Below are 14,355 nucleotides of genomic sequence, written 5' to 3' on the forward strand. Positions count from 1 at the left end.
ATTTATAAAAGGATTTGAACATGTGTATCTGCATTCTTGCCAGTTATTTAGGATATCACCCAACTTTTTCATTTAAAAAACAAAATCTTACAAATTTGTATAAGGATATGCATATTCTTACGATCACGCTTTGTCTCGCTGTCCAAAAAACATGCAGATAAGCAGATTGGCTGTGTAAAATGAATGAGCGTATGAATGTCTGCATGTGTATACATGGTGCCCTGTGATGGACTGGCATCCTATGCATGAATACTCCTGAGAGCTTTGTACACAGTGTTACTAGGACAGACCCCAGATCCACCATAACCCTCATCAAGGTCAAGCAGTTACTAAAGAATGAGTGAATGAATGAATATAATGGACTTTTTTTTTCTTTTTCTCACAGATTCTTCATGACTGGTTACCTGCCACTAGGTTTTGAGCTTGCAGTGGAGCTGACATACCCAGAATCCGAAGGCATGTCTTCGGGACTACTCAACTGCTCAGCACAGGTATACAATACAAATCTGACCAAAGATGAAAAACCTACAGTGGTGCTTGAAAGTTTGTGAACCCTTTAGAATTTTCTAGATTTCTGCATAAATATGACCTAAAACATCAGATTTTCACACAAGTCCTAAAAGTACTGTAGATAAAGAGAACCCAGTTAAACAAATGAGACAAAAATATTATGCTTGGTCATTTATTTATTGAGGAAAATGATCCAATATTACATATCTGTGAGCGGCAAAAGTATGTGAACCTTTGCTTTCAGTATCTGGTGTGACCCCCTTGTGCAGCAATAACTGCAACTAAACGTTTGCGGTAACTGTTGATCAGTCCTGCACACCGGCTTGGAGGAATTTTAGCCCATTCCTCCATACAGAACAGCTTCAACTCTGGGATGTGGGTGGGTTTCCTCACAAGAATTGCTCGGTTCAGGTCCTTCCACAACATTTTGATTGGATTAAGGTCAGGACTTTGACTTGGCCATTCCAAAACATTAACTTTATTCTTCTTTAACCATTCTTTGGTAGAACAACTTGTGTGCTTAGGGTCATTGTCTTGCTGCATGACCCACCTTCTCTTGAGATTTAGTTCATGGACAGATGTCCTGACATTTTCCTTTAGAATTTGCTGGTATAATTCAGAATTCATTGTTCCATCAATGATGGCAAGCCGTCCAAACCATGATACTACCACCACCATGTTTCACAGATGGGATAAGGTTCTTATGCTGGAATGCAGTGTTTTCCTTTCTCCAAACACAACGCTTCTCATTTAAACCAAAAAGTTCTATTTTGGTCTCATCCGTCCACAATACATTTTTCCAATAGCCTTCTGGCTTGTCCACGTGATCTTTAGCAAACTGCGGATGAGCAGCAATGTTTTTTTGGAGAGCAGTGACTTTCTCCTTGCAATCCTGCCATGCACACCATTGTTGTTCAGGGTTCTCCTGATGGTGGACTCATGAACATGAACATTAGCCAATGTGAGAGAGGCCTTCAGTTGTTTAGAAGTTACCCTGGGGTCCTTTGTGACCTTGTCGACTATTACACACCTTGTTCTTGGAGTGATCTTTGTTGTTCGCCCACTCCTGGGGAGGGTAACAATGGTCTTGAATTTCCTCCATTTGTACACAATCTGTCTGACTGTGGATTGGTGGAGTCCAAACTCTTTAGAGATGGTTTTGTAACCTTTTCCAGCCTGATGAGCGTCAACAACGCTTTTTCTGAGGTCCTCAGAAATCTCCTTTGTTTGTGCCATGATACACTTCCACAAACATGTGTTGTGAAGATCAGACTTTGATAGATCCCTGTTCTTTAAATAAAACAGGGTGCCCACTCACACCTGATTGTCATCCCACTGATTGAAAACACCTGACTCTAATTTCACCTTCAAATTAACTGCTAATCCTAGAGGTTCACATACTTTTGCCACTCACAGATATGTAATATTGGATCATTTTCCTCAATAAATAAATGACCAAGTAAAATATTTTTGTCTCATTTGTTTAACTGGGTTCTCTTTATCTACTTTTAGGACTTGCATGAAAATCTGATGATGTTTTACTTCATATTTATGAATGAATGAACGAACCCTTTATTATCACTAGTCACAAGTAACAGCGAAATTGACCATCAACCTGTCCTTACACACACACACACACACACACACACACACACACACACACACACACACACACACACACACACACAAGGGGGAGTAACAGGACAGGAAGACAGGGATGAAAAGAAAAAAAATACAGAGTAACATGAGGAAAGGGGAGGAGGAAAAAAAAGCAACCCCCACACTATGCTCCTGTGAGGAGTACAGTGTGGGAACATTAATAAAAACCTCAGCACATTAGCACAAAATAACACAAGTACACTTTACAACATGAAAACTTGGGACTTGAGGGGGGGAAGGGGGGCGATCAGGGGTGGGGGTAAAGGAGGGGAGGGGTGGGGGGAGGGAAGGAGGTAGAGGTAACCCAGCACAAGCAAGCAGCCGTCCGCTGGTCACGCACCCGCTTGTCACATTGGGGGTGAAGCAGCGACCGCAGGAAGAGGGGGGAGGAATACGAGAGAGTCTAACAGCAGTGACCTCCGGGGAGAATTGTTTCCCCAGCAACGGCCTTGGCCAAGGCCAGTGCTGTCTAAGGGAGCCGAAAGCAGATAAGATTGGACTTGTTTGGGTCGAGCAGACGCATTCCTTTACACAACTACTCTGATTGTCCATACTGGCCTCTTGAATCCATTTTCCTCTGCAAAGCCGAAAGCTTTCTCCATGATGTTATCCATGTTGCGGTTCAAATTCTGAATAGCCAGTCTGAGTGCCGACAGCTCTGCCCACCGCTTCAATCATGTCGGGCAGCTTTATGGGGCTTTGAACAGCTGTCACCGTTTTCTGATTTCCTCGATAAACCAGGGCAATGCCTAATCTCATCTCATTATCTCTAGCCGCTTTATCCTGTTCTAAATCAAATCAAATCAAATTTATTTGTACAGCGCTTTTAACAAACATTGTCGCAAAGCAGCTTTACAGAATTTGAACGACTTAAAACATGAGCTAATTTTATCCCTAATCTATCCCCCATGAGCAAGCCTGTGGCGACGGTGGCAAGGAAAAACTCCCTCAGACGACATGAGGAAGAAACCTCGAGAGGAACCAGACTCAAAAGGGAACCCATCCTCATTTGGGCAACAACAGACAGCCTGACTATAATATTAACAGTTTTAACAGGTATAACCCTCAACTGTCCTCATGGGGCCGTCCTTCACAGGAGTGGGGCGATAAAACTCCGACCAGACACAGGGCACCAGGATGGATCAAGCAGGTCCGAGGGGCAGAAGAGGCCAGCATCTCAATCCCAGGATCAACATGTAACTCAGAGGGACAGATGGGGGGGGGGGAGAGAGAGAGAGAGAGAAAGAAAACACGTTGTTAGGTATGCCCTAAAAATGACAAGTATTAAATCTGTGTGGTAGGCTCGCAGAGACGAGAGTCTTTACATCAGGCATAACACACAATGGCATGTTAATATGGTAAAAAATATATCATGACCTGCTCTGGCTGGATGCTTGATTGGGTGATGGGAGCACACTCCTCAGCAATGATGAGATGCAGAGGGGACCCTTAGGCCTGGCCAAGACAATTCAGTTACATTTCACTGGGTCTGGGACATGCGACAGAATGTCTGACGGCCGATTCCCTGTAGGCTACGATAGCCAGTCGAGGTCCCCACCGTCTCCACCAAAAGATTTCCTGTTGACTCCATGTAACTCAGAGGGACAGATTTGGGGTGGGGGGGAGAGAAAGAAAACACAGGTGGTTAGGTATGCCCAATGTCATCTGAATAAGTAGGAACAGTATACATATTGCACCGAGTACAAGCAGGGACTCCGGCAACTAACTATGACAGCATAACTAAAAGGAGAGAGCCAGAAGGTAACACAGGCATGAGGGAGCCCCGGGACATAAAGCAGCCAGCCACTACACCGTCAACAAACTCGAGTGAGCAAGCGAGTGGGGACTGACAGCATCCATACATCCCAGTTTACCAAAACACTCTATGTCTGAGGACCCTCCAGATCTACTCCTTTACCTCATAAACACCATTAACAAAAGGCTTGACTAAACAGATATGTTTTCAGCCTAGACTTAAATGCTGAGACTGTGTCTGATTCCCGAACATTACTTGGAAGGCTGTTCCATAACAGTGGGGCTTTGTAAGAAAAGGCTCTTACAAATGTTCTACAGGGTCGCAGGCAAGCTGGAGCCTATCCCAGCTGACTACGGGCGAAAGGCGGGGTACACCCTGGACAAGTCGCCAGGTCATCACAGGGCCGACACATAGACACAGACAACCATTCACACTCACATTCACACCTACGGTCAATTTAGAGTCACCAGTTAACCTAACCTGCATGTCTTTGGACTGTGGGGGAAACCGGAGCACCCGGAGGAAACCCACGCGGACATGGGGAGAACATGCAAACTGCGCACAGAAAGGCCCTCGCCGGCCACGGGGCTCGAACTCGGACCTTCTTGCTGTGAGGCGACAGCGCTAACCACTACACCACCATGCTACCCCGCAATGCCTAATCTAATCAGCAAAAGTCCTGTAATCATGGTTCCGAACAGGTAGATGTCTTCAATGTCCTCCACAGAAAGAACCACCAGGCACACGACCCGCCACCGCTCCCACACATCCATCGCGTAGCCAGCTGCGAACGTTCCGGCAGGACAGGCTGGTTCCCCTGAACCCAGGCTTCTCATCGAGAAGATTGTGTCAATTGCGTGAAGAGACCAGTTTATCAATTCCATGGTTTTTAGTTTGGAGAGCAGTGCGGAGAGAGTCTCTCAAAAGTATAGACACTAGACAGACAAGACAGCAGAAACAGGAACGATAAGGGAAGGGAGAGACAGAGAATGCGACCGCCTTCCGCGAGAGCACGGAGAAGAAGCTCAGTATATTTATGAAGAAGCTGCATATATTTATGCAGAAATATAAAAAATTCTAAAGGGTTCACAAACTTTCAAGCACCACTGTATGTATGTGTGAATTATATGCATTTTGAAGAATGGTGCCAAATAATGTTAGCAATAGTAGTAGTTCAAAGTTCATATTCCGTAGTATGTAAAAGTACAGATAAAGTAAATGGCTATAAAGTTGCATTCTCTAATCTCTCACTGCATTTTGCATCCGAGTCTATAGCTGGCATGTTTACTATAAAATAATATACTGTATGACATTTTTTTGAGGTTAGGCATAGGCTCTTGAATTACTTAAACTTTAACATATTGTGAATTATATAGAGCATGTTAAATAGTTAGAAGCAAGGGGGGAATGGAAGAAGCACATGCGAATGAGATGTTTTATAGCATGTGCATGGGGGTGGAAGGATGAAGAAGAAGGAAGTGATGAGCTTGATAATAAAGATAGAGATAATTGCACGTTCTAAGGCAATGTTCATGCAAGATGGTCACTAAGACACAGGAAGCCCTGAGTCTTCCCAAGTATGATAAGAAATAAACTCCCAGTCATTATCTTCAATGCAGGTGTTTGGCATCATATTCATCATTTGTCAAGGCAAGATCATTGACTCCTACAGCATACTAGCTGGGAACATCTTCCTCTGTGTTTTCCTCCTTTTAGGGACCATTATTACAGGTAAAGGCACTTCTTTCTTCTGAAAATCAACCATGTGCATCACTCCTGAAGAAAACACAGTACTCAGCTATTCGTGACCAAACGTATGATTGGGCACTGCTTGTGTTGGTGAATTATTTATGACTGAAAATTTTTTTTCTCACAATTCTAACAGTTCCACAATTGTGTTACAAACTGGAACTAAAATATATTTAATTGGCGATATGTCTATTATGAATCTACACAAAAGGCTATAATGTTGTTGGTGGGGGGAATCAGTGATTTCCTGTGAAACCCCTAAATTAGTTCTGGTCAAAGTAGCAGATTCAAGTGATATACATTGGATATAAAAAGTGTACATGCCCCGTTAAAATGATAGGTTTTTCTGGTGTAAAAAAAAAAATGAGAACACGATAAATAATTTCAAAACTTTTCCCACCTTTAATGTGACCTATAACCTGAACAGTTCAACTGAAAAACAAATCTGTTAAGTCTGCACACCCTTAAACTAATACTTTGTTGAAGCATCTTTTGATTTAATTACAGCATTCAGTCTTTTTGGGTTCATAGCTGCCATCAATTAAAATGACTCTGATTAACCCCAAATAAAGTCCAGACATTTACTCAGTTGCATCCTCCAGCAAAAGCCAGGGTTCACAGAGAGCTTACAAAGCATCAAAGGGATCTCATTGTTGAAAGGTATCTGTCAGGAGAAGGGGACAAAAACATTTCCACGGCATTAGATATACCATGGAGCACAGTGAAGACAGTCATCAAGAAGTGGAGAAAATATGGGACAACAGTGACATTACCGAGAACTGGACGTCCCTCCAAAATTGATGAAAAGACAAGACGAAAACTGGTCAGGGAGGCTGCCAAGAGGCCTACAGCAACACTGAAGGAGCTGCAGGAATTTCTGGCAAGTACTGGTTGTGTACTACATGTGACAACAATCTCACGTATTCTCCATATGTCTGGACTATGAGGTAGGGTCGCAAGATGGAAGCCTTTTCTTATAAAGAAAAACATCCAGGCCTGGCTAAATTTTACATCAGCTCTCCCAAAAGCATGTGGGAAAATGTGTTATGGTCTGATGAAACCAAGGTTGAACTTTTTGGCCACCATTCCTAAAGGTATGTTTGGTGCAAAAACAACACTGCGCATCACCAAAAGAACACCAGACCCACGGTGAAGCATGGTGGTGGCAGCATCATGTTTTGGTGTTGTTTTTCTTCAACTGGAACAGGGGCTTTAGTCAAGGTGGAGAGAATTATGAACAGTTCTAAATACCAGTCAATTTTGGCCCAAAACCTGCAGGTTTTTGGCCCAAAATCTAGCAGGTGTCTGCTAGAAAGTTGAAGATGAAGAGGAATTTCATCTTTCAGCATGACAATGACTCCAAGCATACATCAAAATCAACAAAAGAATTAAAGTTTTGGAATGGCCCAGCCAGAGCCCAGACCTAAACCCAATTGAAAATCTGTGGGGTGACCTGAAGAGGGCTGCGCACAAGAGATGCCCTCGCAATCTGACATATTTGGAGCGCTTTTGCAAGGAAGAGTGGGCAAATATTGCCAAGTCTAGATGCGGCAGGCTGATAGATTCCGACCCAAAAAGACTGAATGCTGTAATTAAATCAAAAGGTGCTTCAATAAAGTCTTAGTTTCAGGGTGTGCACACTTATGCAACCAGATTATTGTAAATTTTTTTGTTTGTTTGTTTATGTTTTTCCCCCTCACAAATTTGTTTGTTTTTCAATTGAATTGTCCAGGTTATCGGTCACATTAAAGGTGGGAAAAATTTTGAAATTATTTATCATGGTCTCATTTTTTTTACATCAGAAAAACCTATCATTTTAACAGTGTGTGTATACTTTTTATATCCAATGTATGTTGTGCTACAGTGGTGCTTGAAAGTTTGTGAACCCTTTAGAATTTTCTATATTTCTGCATAAATATGACCTAAAACATCATTGGATTTTCACACAAGTCTTAAAAGTAGATAAAGAGAACCCAGTTAAACAAATGAGACAAAAATATCATACTTTGTCATTTATTTATTGAGGAAAATGATCCAAAATTACATATCTGTGAGTGGCAAAAGTATATGAACCTCTAGGATTAGCAGTTACTTTGAAGGTGAAATTAGAGTCTGGTGTTTTCAATCAATGGGATGACAATCAGGTATGAGTGGGCACCCTGTTTTATTTAAAGAACAGGGATCTATCAAAGTCTGATCAGGTTTGTGGAAGTGTATCATGGCACGAACAAAGGAGATTTCTGAGGACCTCAGAAAAAGCATTGTTGATGCTCACCAGACTGGAAAAGGTTACAAAGCCATCTCTAAAGAGTTTGGACTCCACCAATCCACAGTCAGACAGATTGTGTACAAATGGAGGAAATTCAAGACCATTGTTACCCTCCCCAGGAGTGGTCGACCAACAAAGATCACTCCAAGAGCAAGGCGTGTAATAGTCGGCGAGGTCATAAAGGACCCAGGGTAACTTCTAAGCAACTGAAGGCCTCTCTCACACTGGCTAATGTTCATGTTCATAAGTCCACCATCAGGAGAACACTGAACAACAATGGTGTGCATGGCAGGGTTGCAAGGAGAAAACCACTGCTCTCCAAAAAGCACATTGCTGCTCATCTGCAATTTGCTCAAGATCATGTGGACAAGCCAGAAGGCTATTGGAAAAATGCTTTGTGGACGGATGAGACCAAAATAGAACTTTTTGGTTTAAATGAGAAGCGTTATGTTTGGAGAAAGGAAAACACTGCATTCTAGCATAAGAACCTTATCCCTTCTGTGAAACATGGTGGTGGTAGTATCATGGTTTGGGTCTGTTTTGCTGCATCTGGGCCAGGACGGCTTGCCATCACTGAGGGAACAACGAATTCTGAATTATACCAGCGAATTCTAAAGGAAAATGTCAGGACCTGAACTGAATCTCAAGAGAAGGTGGGTCATGCAGCAAGACAACAACCCTAAGCACACAAGTTGTTCTACCAAAGAATGGTTAAAGAAGAATAAAGTGAATGTTTTGGAATGGCCAAGTCAAAGTCCTGACCTTAATCCAATCGAAATGTTGTGGAAGGACCTGAAGCGAGCAGTTCATGTGAGGAAACCCACCCACATCCCAGAGTTGAAGCTGTTCTGAGGAATGGGCTAAAATTCCTCCAATCCGGTGTGCAGGACTGATCAACAGCTTCCGCAAACGTTTAGTTGCAGTTATTGCTGTACAAGGGGGTCACACCAGATACTGAAAGCAAAGGTTCACATACTTTTGCCACTCACAGATATGTAATATTGGATCATTTTCCTCAATAAATAAATGACCAAGTATAATATTTTTGTCTCATTTGTTTAACTGGGTTCTCTTTATCTACTTTTAGGACTTGTGTGAAAATCTGATGATGTTTTAGGTCATATTTATGCAGAAATATAGAAAATTCTAAAGGGTTCACAAACTTTCAAGCACCACTGTATATATCATGAGAAGCACACTTAGCTAGAAATGCAATATAAAAACCTTTTGATAGTATGTTGGATAGTATGGGGAAGCCATGGCCGAGAGGTTAGAGACACAGCTTTGGGACCAAAAGGTCGCTGGTTTGAGTCCCTGGACCAGCAGGAATGGCTGAAGTGCTATTGAGTGAGGCACCTAAACCCCAACTGCTCCCTGGGCTGCCCACTGCTCAGGGTCCATGGCTCTGGATAGGAGTGTCTGCTAAACGACTGTAATATAATATGTTAAGAATACTTCTTGCCCTCTAGTGTCTGAAACGGGGAAGAAATAAGACCCCTTTGCCCTTTATATATATATAAAATTTCCTGAATAAAAGTCATAAAGTACCTAGCTCTCACACACTTATTTTGTTCATGATTGTGTTTCACCTTGCTTTCATTTTAAGTTTTTATAAAGGCAGACCTGCGGCGGCAAAAGGTGAACCTGCAAGCAGAGGCAGAATCAGAAGCTGTAAGTGTGTGTCTGAATATATTTCCTCTTAGGATGAAATCAAATCCTGCTTTTCTATTATGAGTTACACTCACTGGCCACTTTTTAAAAATATAATATCATGCAGGTACAAGTCAAGAGCTTCAGTTAAATGTTTCACGTCAAACATAAGAATAGGGGAGAAATGTGATCTCAGTGACTTAAACTGTGGCCTGGTTGCTGGTTCCAGACAGGCTGGTTTGATTTCAAGTCAAGTCACGTCAGTTTATTTGCATAGCGCTTTTAACAACAGACATGTCGCGAAGCAGCTTTACATAAAAATAAAGACTTGAAACATATGAGCTGATTTTATCCCTAATAAATGCATTTATCCTTGGGCAAGCAGATTTCAGAATCTGAAATAAAGTGGAATGACACAGAAAATAAAGTATTGAACACGTGAAACGAAATTTATTTAATACTTGGAGACATCTTTGTTTGCAATGACGGCTTCAAGATGTTTCCTGCATGAAGAAACTAATCTTTTGCAGTGTTCAGGCTGGCGTGGATTTAAAGGGGGGGGTGCACCCAGCGCCCCCCTCCCCTGTGTAAAAAAAAAAAAAAGTTTTCGTGCATGGCTACTTGGAATTGTGACTTGATTGTATTGCAGATACCAAGATATGCCCGCCATTTTTTAATTAATAAGGTCTCATCTCATTATCTCTAGCCGCTTTATCCTGTCCTACAGGGTTGCAGGCAAGCCGGAGCCTATCCCGGCTGACTACGGGCGAAAGGTGGGGTACACCCTGGACAAGTCGCCAGGTCATCACAGGGCTGACACATAGACACAGACAACCATTCACACTCACATCTACAGTCAATTTAGAGTCACCAGTTAACCTAACCTGCATGTCTTTGGACTGTGGGGGAAACCGGAGCACCCGGAGGAAACCCACGCGGACAACATGCAAACTCCACATAGAAAGGCCCTCGCCAGCTACGGGGCTCGAACCCAGACCTTCTTGCTGTGAGGCGACAGCGCTAACCACTACACCACCGTGCCGCCCTTAATAAGGTCTTTTTAAAACTAATAATAATTATGAGGGATTGAGCTGAAGAGTTTAAGGTATAAATTTATATTTAATAGTAGCTTAGGTTTTTTTGCTTATGACATGAATGCAGTGAAAAGCAAGTTGGGTGAGTCCTGTTGGATTTTAACAGGGCGCCAGAACTTCATGTATCAATATAATAACATACTGTATTCCCGGACTGCACTGTAGACTACATGTAAAGGGTTTGCGCCATCCTTTTATGGTTATGATATTGTTAACATGCATGTTCATAAGCCAAAATGATAAGATGCTGCAGCAGGCTTACTGCGTACACACACACACACACACACACACACACACACACACACGTCAGCTGTCCGGCTACTGCTCGTATTCATTAATAGGGTATCTCTGTACTCACTATACCCTGTGTATGTACATGGGACACGTGCTGTTTTGGGGGTGAGCTTCACTTTGAGTTTTACGACAGCGGCTGGAAAGGGCTGTGAGAGATGTTGATTTTTGCAACGGCTCTGAAGAAAATCTGCTTGAAATCCACCAAGTCTTGGGAACTAAGACTTATTATAGGACTTACATGTAATTCACACAATCATTGTATAGTCTTTGTTGATAGTTATCTAGGTATTAAGCTCTGTCTTAAGTGGCCACTTACATTCCCTCAGTTCACCTGTGTTTTTTCACTGCCTTATATGTACGTTATATGTCCTGAGGAGGCGCTCAGGTTGCAGTTGCTAAAATAGTCATAATTTATTGATATAAGGTGTTTTGTGGTCAGTGTACTACACTGTAGTGTCATGTGGTAATGCATTATATAAGAATGCAACTTACATAAACATTACCATATATCAGATGTAATTATGTTCTCTGCATATACCTGCAACTCTGACAATATCATTTTCAGTGACTAATAAAATGGTCTTGAAAGTTCCGACTTTTAAAACATATTTTTGATATGGTAAGAGATTTAATTTACAACATGCTCTGACAGCTCAAAATGCATCTCCAGGCATTTAAAAACTGCAGAGCTTCCGGGGACCTCTGGCAGTCCCCGGACCCCCGGGCTTTCTGGGTTGATGCCCCTCCCTTCCCATTTTCCCGGATCCACTCCTGTCAGGTGGGATTTTGGCTCATTTTTCTACACAACCAGTCTTTAAGTGAAATGGTGAATCATGATTTTCAGTTCATTCTACAAATTTTCAATATTTTTAGTTTTCTATACTTTTTCCCTGTGTCATTCCACATTACGACACATAACTTTTTTTATGGATTGGAATATTATGATTTTTTTCTGTGTATTTTTATTGAATTAATACCAATGTTTCCTCAACATTCCATGTGAAGATCTGCACTACCAATATGTTTAATAGAAAAATAGTTGATGTGTTGAATACTTATTTCCCTTACTGTGTGTAGCTGTGGAAAACACTGTTCTATGGCTTTTCTTTACTCCAGAATGACTGTATCATTAGTGCAGCATTATAAGCAGCTCTAATCACACTATGTTCCTGCAAGATGGAGAGCATAAGGACAAATACAGTTATATGATCTGAAATAATCTAACGAATAAATTCCCGGCTGTTCTTGGTGCAGAAAAGTTCAATTAATGATTTTGCAGAATTATTCTATTGGGTAATACAATTTTATCTTTTTTTTTTTTTTTGCTTTATTTGTTCAGATACAGCCAAGACACCAAGAAGATGGAATATCAGTGAAACAGACCAAGATGTAGAAATTAAGTTATCTTGCATACAGATCAGCACACATGCAAGGAACGGTGCATCCTTCTCCGAGGAACTTTGAGATAAATTTGGGATGTTCATTTACATATGAACTTTTTGACTGAGAGAACGAAACAAGATCTATTTGATACAAAAAAGTCATATCCAGAAAAAGCACCAACACTGAAGTTTAGGGTGATAATGATATTTGAACTGTTGATAATAGATGGAGAGAGGGAATTTACTTTCATTTATTTTTAGGACATCATGCACTTTAGGTTTGTTAACCAACAACAGATGCTTACAATATGAACAATATTAGGAATGTGTCTTTCTTTTGTTTTACTACTTCTCTGAGAACTGGACTGTCTTTATGTCAAATTGGATTTCATGTATATGGGCTGTTTCACAATCATGGCTGTCTTTTTCTATAAGACCAACTAACACCTGCAACTAGGTCCTGTGTAATGTAATATATATATCATCTCATTATCTCTAGCCGCTTTATCCTTCTACAGGGTCACAGGCAAGCTGGAGCCTATCCCAGCTGACTACGGGCGAAAGGCGGGGTACACCCTGGACAAGTTGCCAGGTCATCACAGGGCTGACACATAGACACAGACAACCATTCACACTCACATTCACACCTACGGTCAATTTAGAGTCACCAGTTAACCTAACCTGCATGTCTTTGGACTGTGGGGGAAACCGGAGCACCCGGAGGAAACCTACGTGGACACGGGGAGAACATGCAAACTCCACACAGAAAGGCCCTCGCCGGCCACGGGGCTCGAACCCGGACCTTCTTGCTGTGAGGCGACGGTGCTAACCACTACACCACCGTGCCGCCCACATTTAGATTTTACTGGTTAAATTGAGAATTGCATTTTTTAGCATTAACTAGGTTTGAGACGTATACTACTTTCATTCATAATAGATATATAACTGGAAGTTACTTTTTTTTTTTTTTGTAAACTACTGAGAGCATCTTTTGTCCATCAAAAATGTCCTCTCTGGAAAACACTCCCCATATGACGAGGTTGTAAATTATTTTTTAAAGAAAATATTTCTGTTTTGAAGTAGAATACTTTGTTGTTGTGCAGTAAAAAACAGGACTTGAAACAGATGTGAGACACGTTTGCAGCAGAGCTTCACATGTGGTTCAAATTTGAGTCTGTCAAAAAAAGTGTCCTCTCTGGAAAACCACAAGGATCGTTACCACTTCACTTGTTTTTTCCAGTTACCACCGTGTACTGTACAAACACAGCTGAACAGGACTTGAAAATTTGTACTTAAAACCATAGACATTTCAACATATTTTCACGATGTATACTTTACTCTTGTGGACTATAAGAAAGTGGGTCAATTTTAGAAATACACCATATGCTGTCTTCTCACCACATGTAACCTGACCAGTATATGACCTGTAGCTTTGAAATTCTGTGCAGTTAATTTACATCTCAAATGGTCAGTTTTGGCAGCAGAGAAACACAAAAAGCTCAGGTTTAATTTTTGGACTATTGTGGACCTGAAAAGTATACCCTGATTATGAAAAAGTATATCAAATGTTCTGGCATGTAGGATCACTGAGGAGCTGCTTCCAATGGTGATGTGAAGGCTTCCTTGATTGGCTGTTGGCTATATTTCAGAGTATTTTCTCTCAAATAAGAAAAGATAATGTAGTTTAAACTCTATGTTGAGAATTACTTTTATAGTTTATGTTTTTGTGTATTTATAAAATACCGTCTCTACTTGGATTTGAACGGAATATGAATTGATGAAATACTGAAGTGCTTTAATGGCTGGCAGGTGACACCAGACTTTTGGAAAAAAGTTTGAAGGAACATAATTATTTAGCCACATCATATTTACTTCTTTAATTATGTTGTAAACCAATGCTTCTTCTTCTGACTGCTCTCAAACATTCGGGGTCGCTACAGCAGATCTGTTCCGCTTATGTGATTTGGCATAGGTTTTACACCGGATGCCCTT

General features: G+C 41.4%; 1 protein-coding gene across 2 annotated transcripts in view; it reads left to right on the forward strand.

Moving 5' to 3' along the window:
* The window catches only part of flvcr2a (FLVCR choline and putative heme transporter 2a), a 50,892-nt gene extending 36,898 nt beyond the window's left edge, over positions 1 to 13,994 (forward strand). Inside the window, exons 7-11 of one of the 2 annotated variants that reach the window (XM_060933154.1) lie at positions 386 to 491; positions 5,545 to 5,656; positions 9,550 to 9,614; positions 11,652 to 11,759; positions 12,321 to 13,994. In XM_060933154.1, coding sequence (XP_060789137.1) covers positions 386 to 491; positions 5,545 to 5,656; positions 9,550 to 9,614; positions 11,652 to 11,759; positions 12,321 to 12,374 — 445 coding nt within the window. In that variant the 3' untranslated portion in view covers positions 12,375 to 13,994. The remainder of the gene's footprint in view (positions 1 to 385; positions 492 to 5,544; positions 5,657 to 9,549; positions 9,615 to 11,651; positions 11,760 to 12,320) is intronic. The other variant, XM_060933156.1, reaches the window with a different exon arrangement.
* Positions 13,995 to 14,355: the final 361 nt, after the last annotated feature.

This window comes from Neoarius graeffei, chromosome 11, assembly GCF_027579695.1.
Source record: "Neoarius graeffei isolate fNeoGra1 chromosome 11, fNeoGra1.pri, whole genome shotgun sequence".
In the NCBI taxonomy this organism is placed as follows: Eukaryota; Metazoa; Chordata; class Actinopteri; order Siluriformes; family Ariidae; genus Neoarius; species Neoarius graeffei.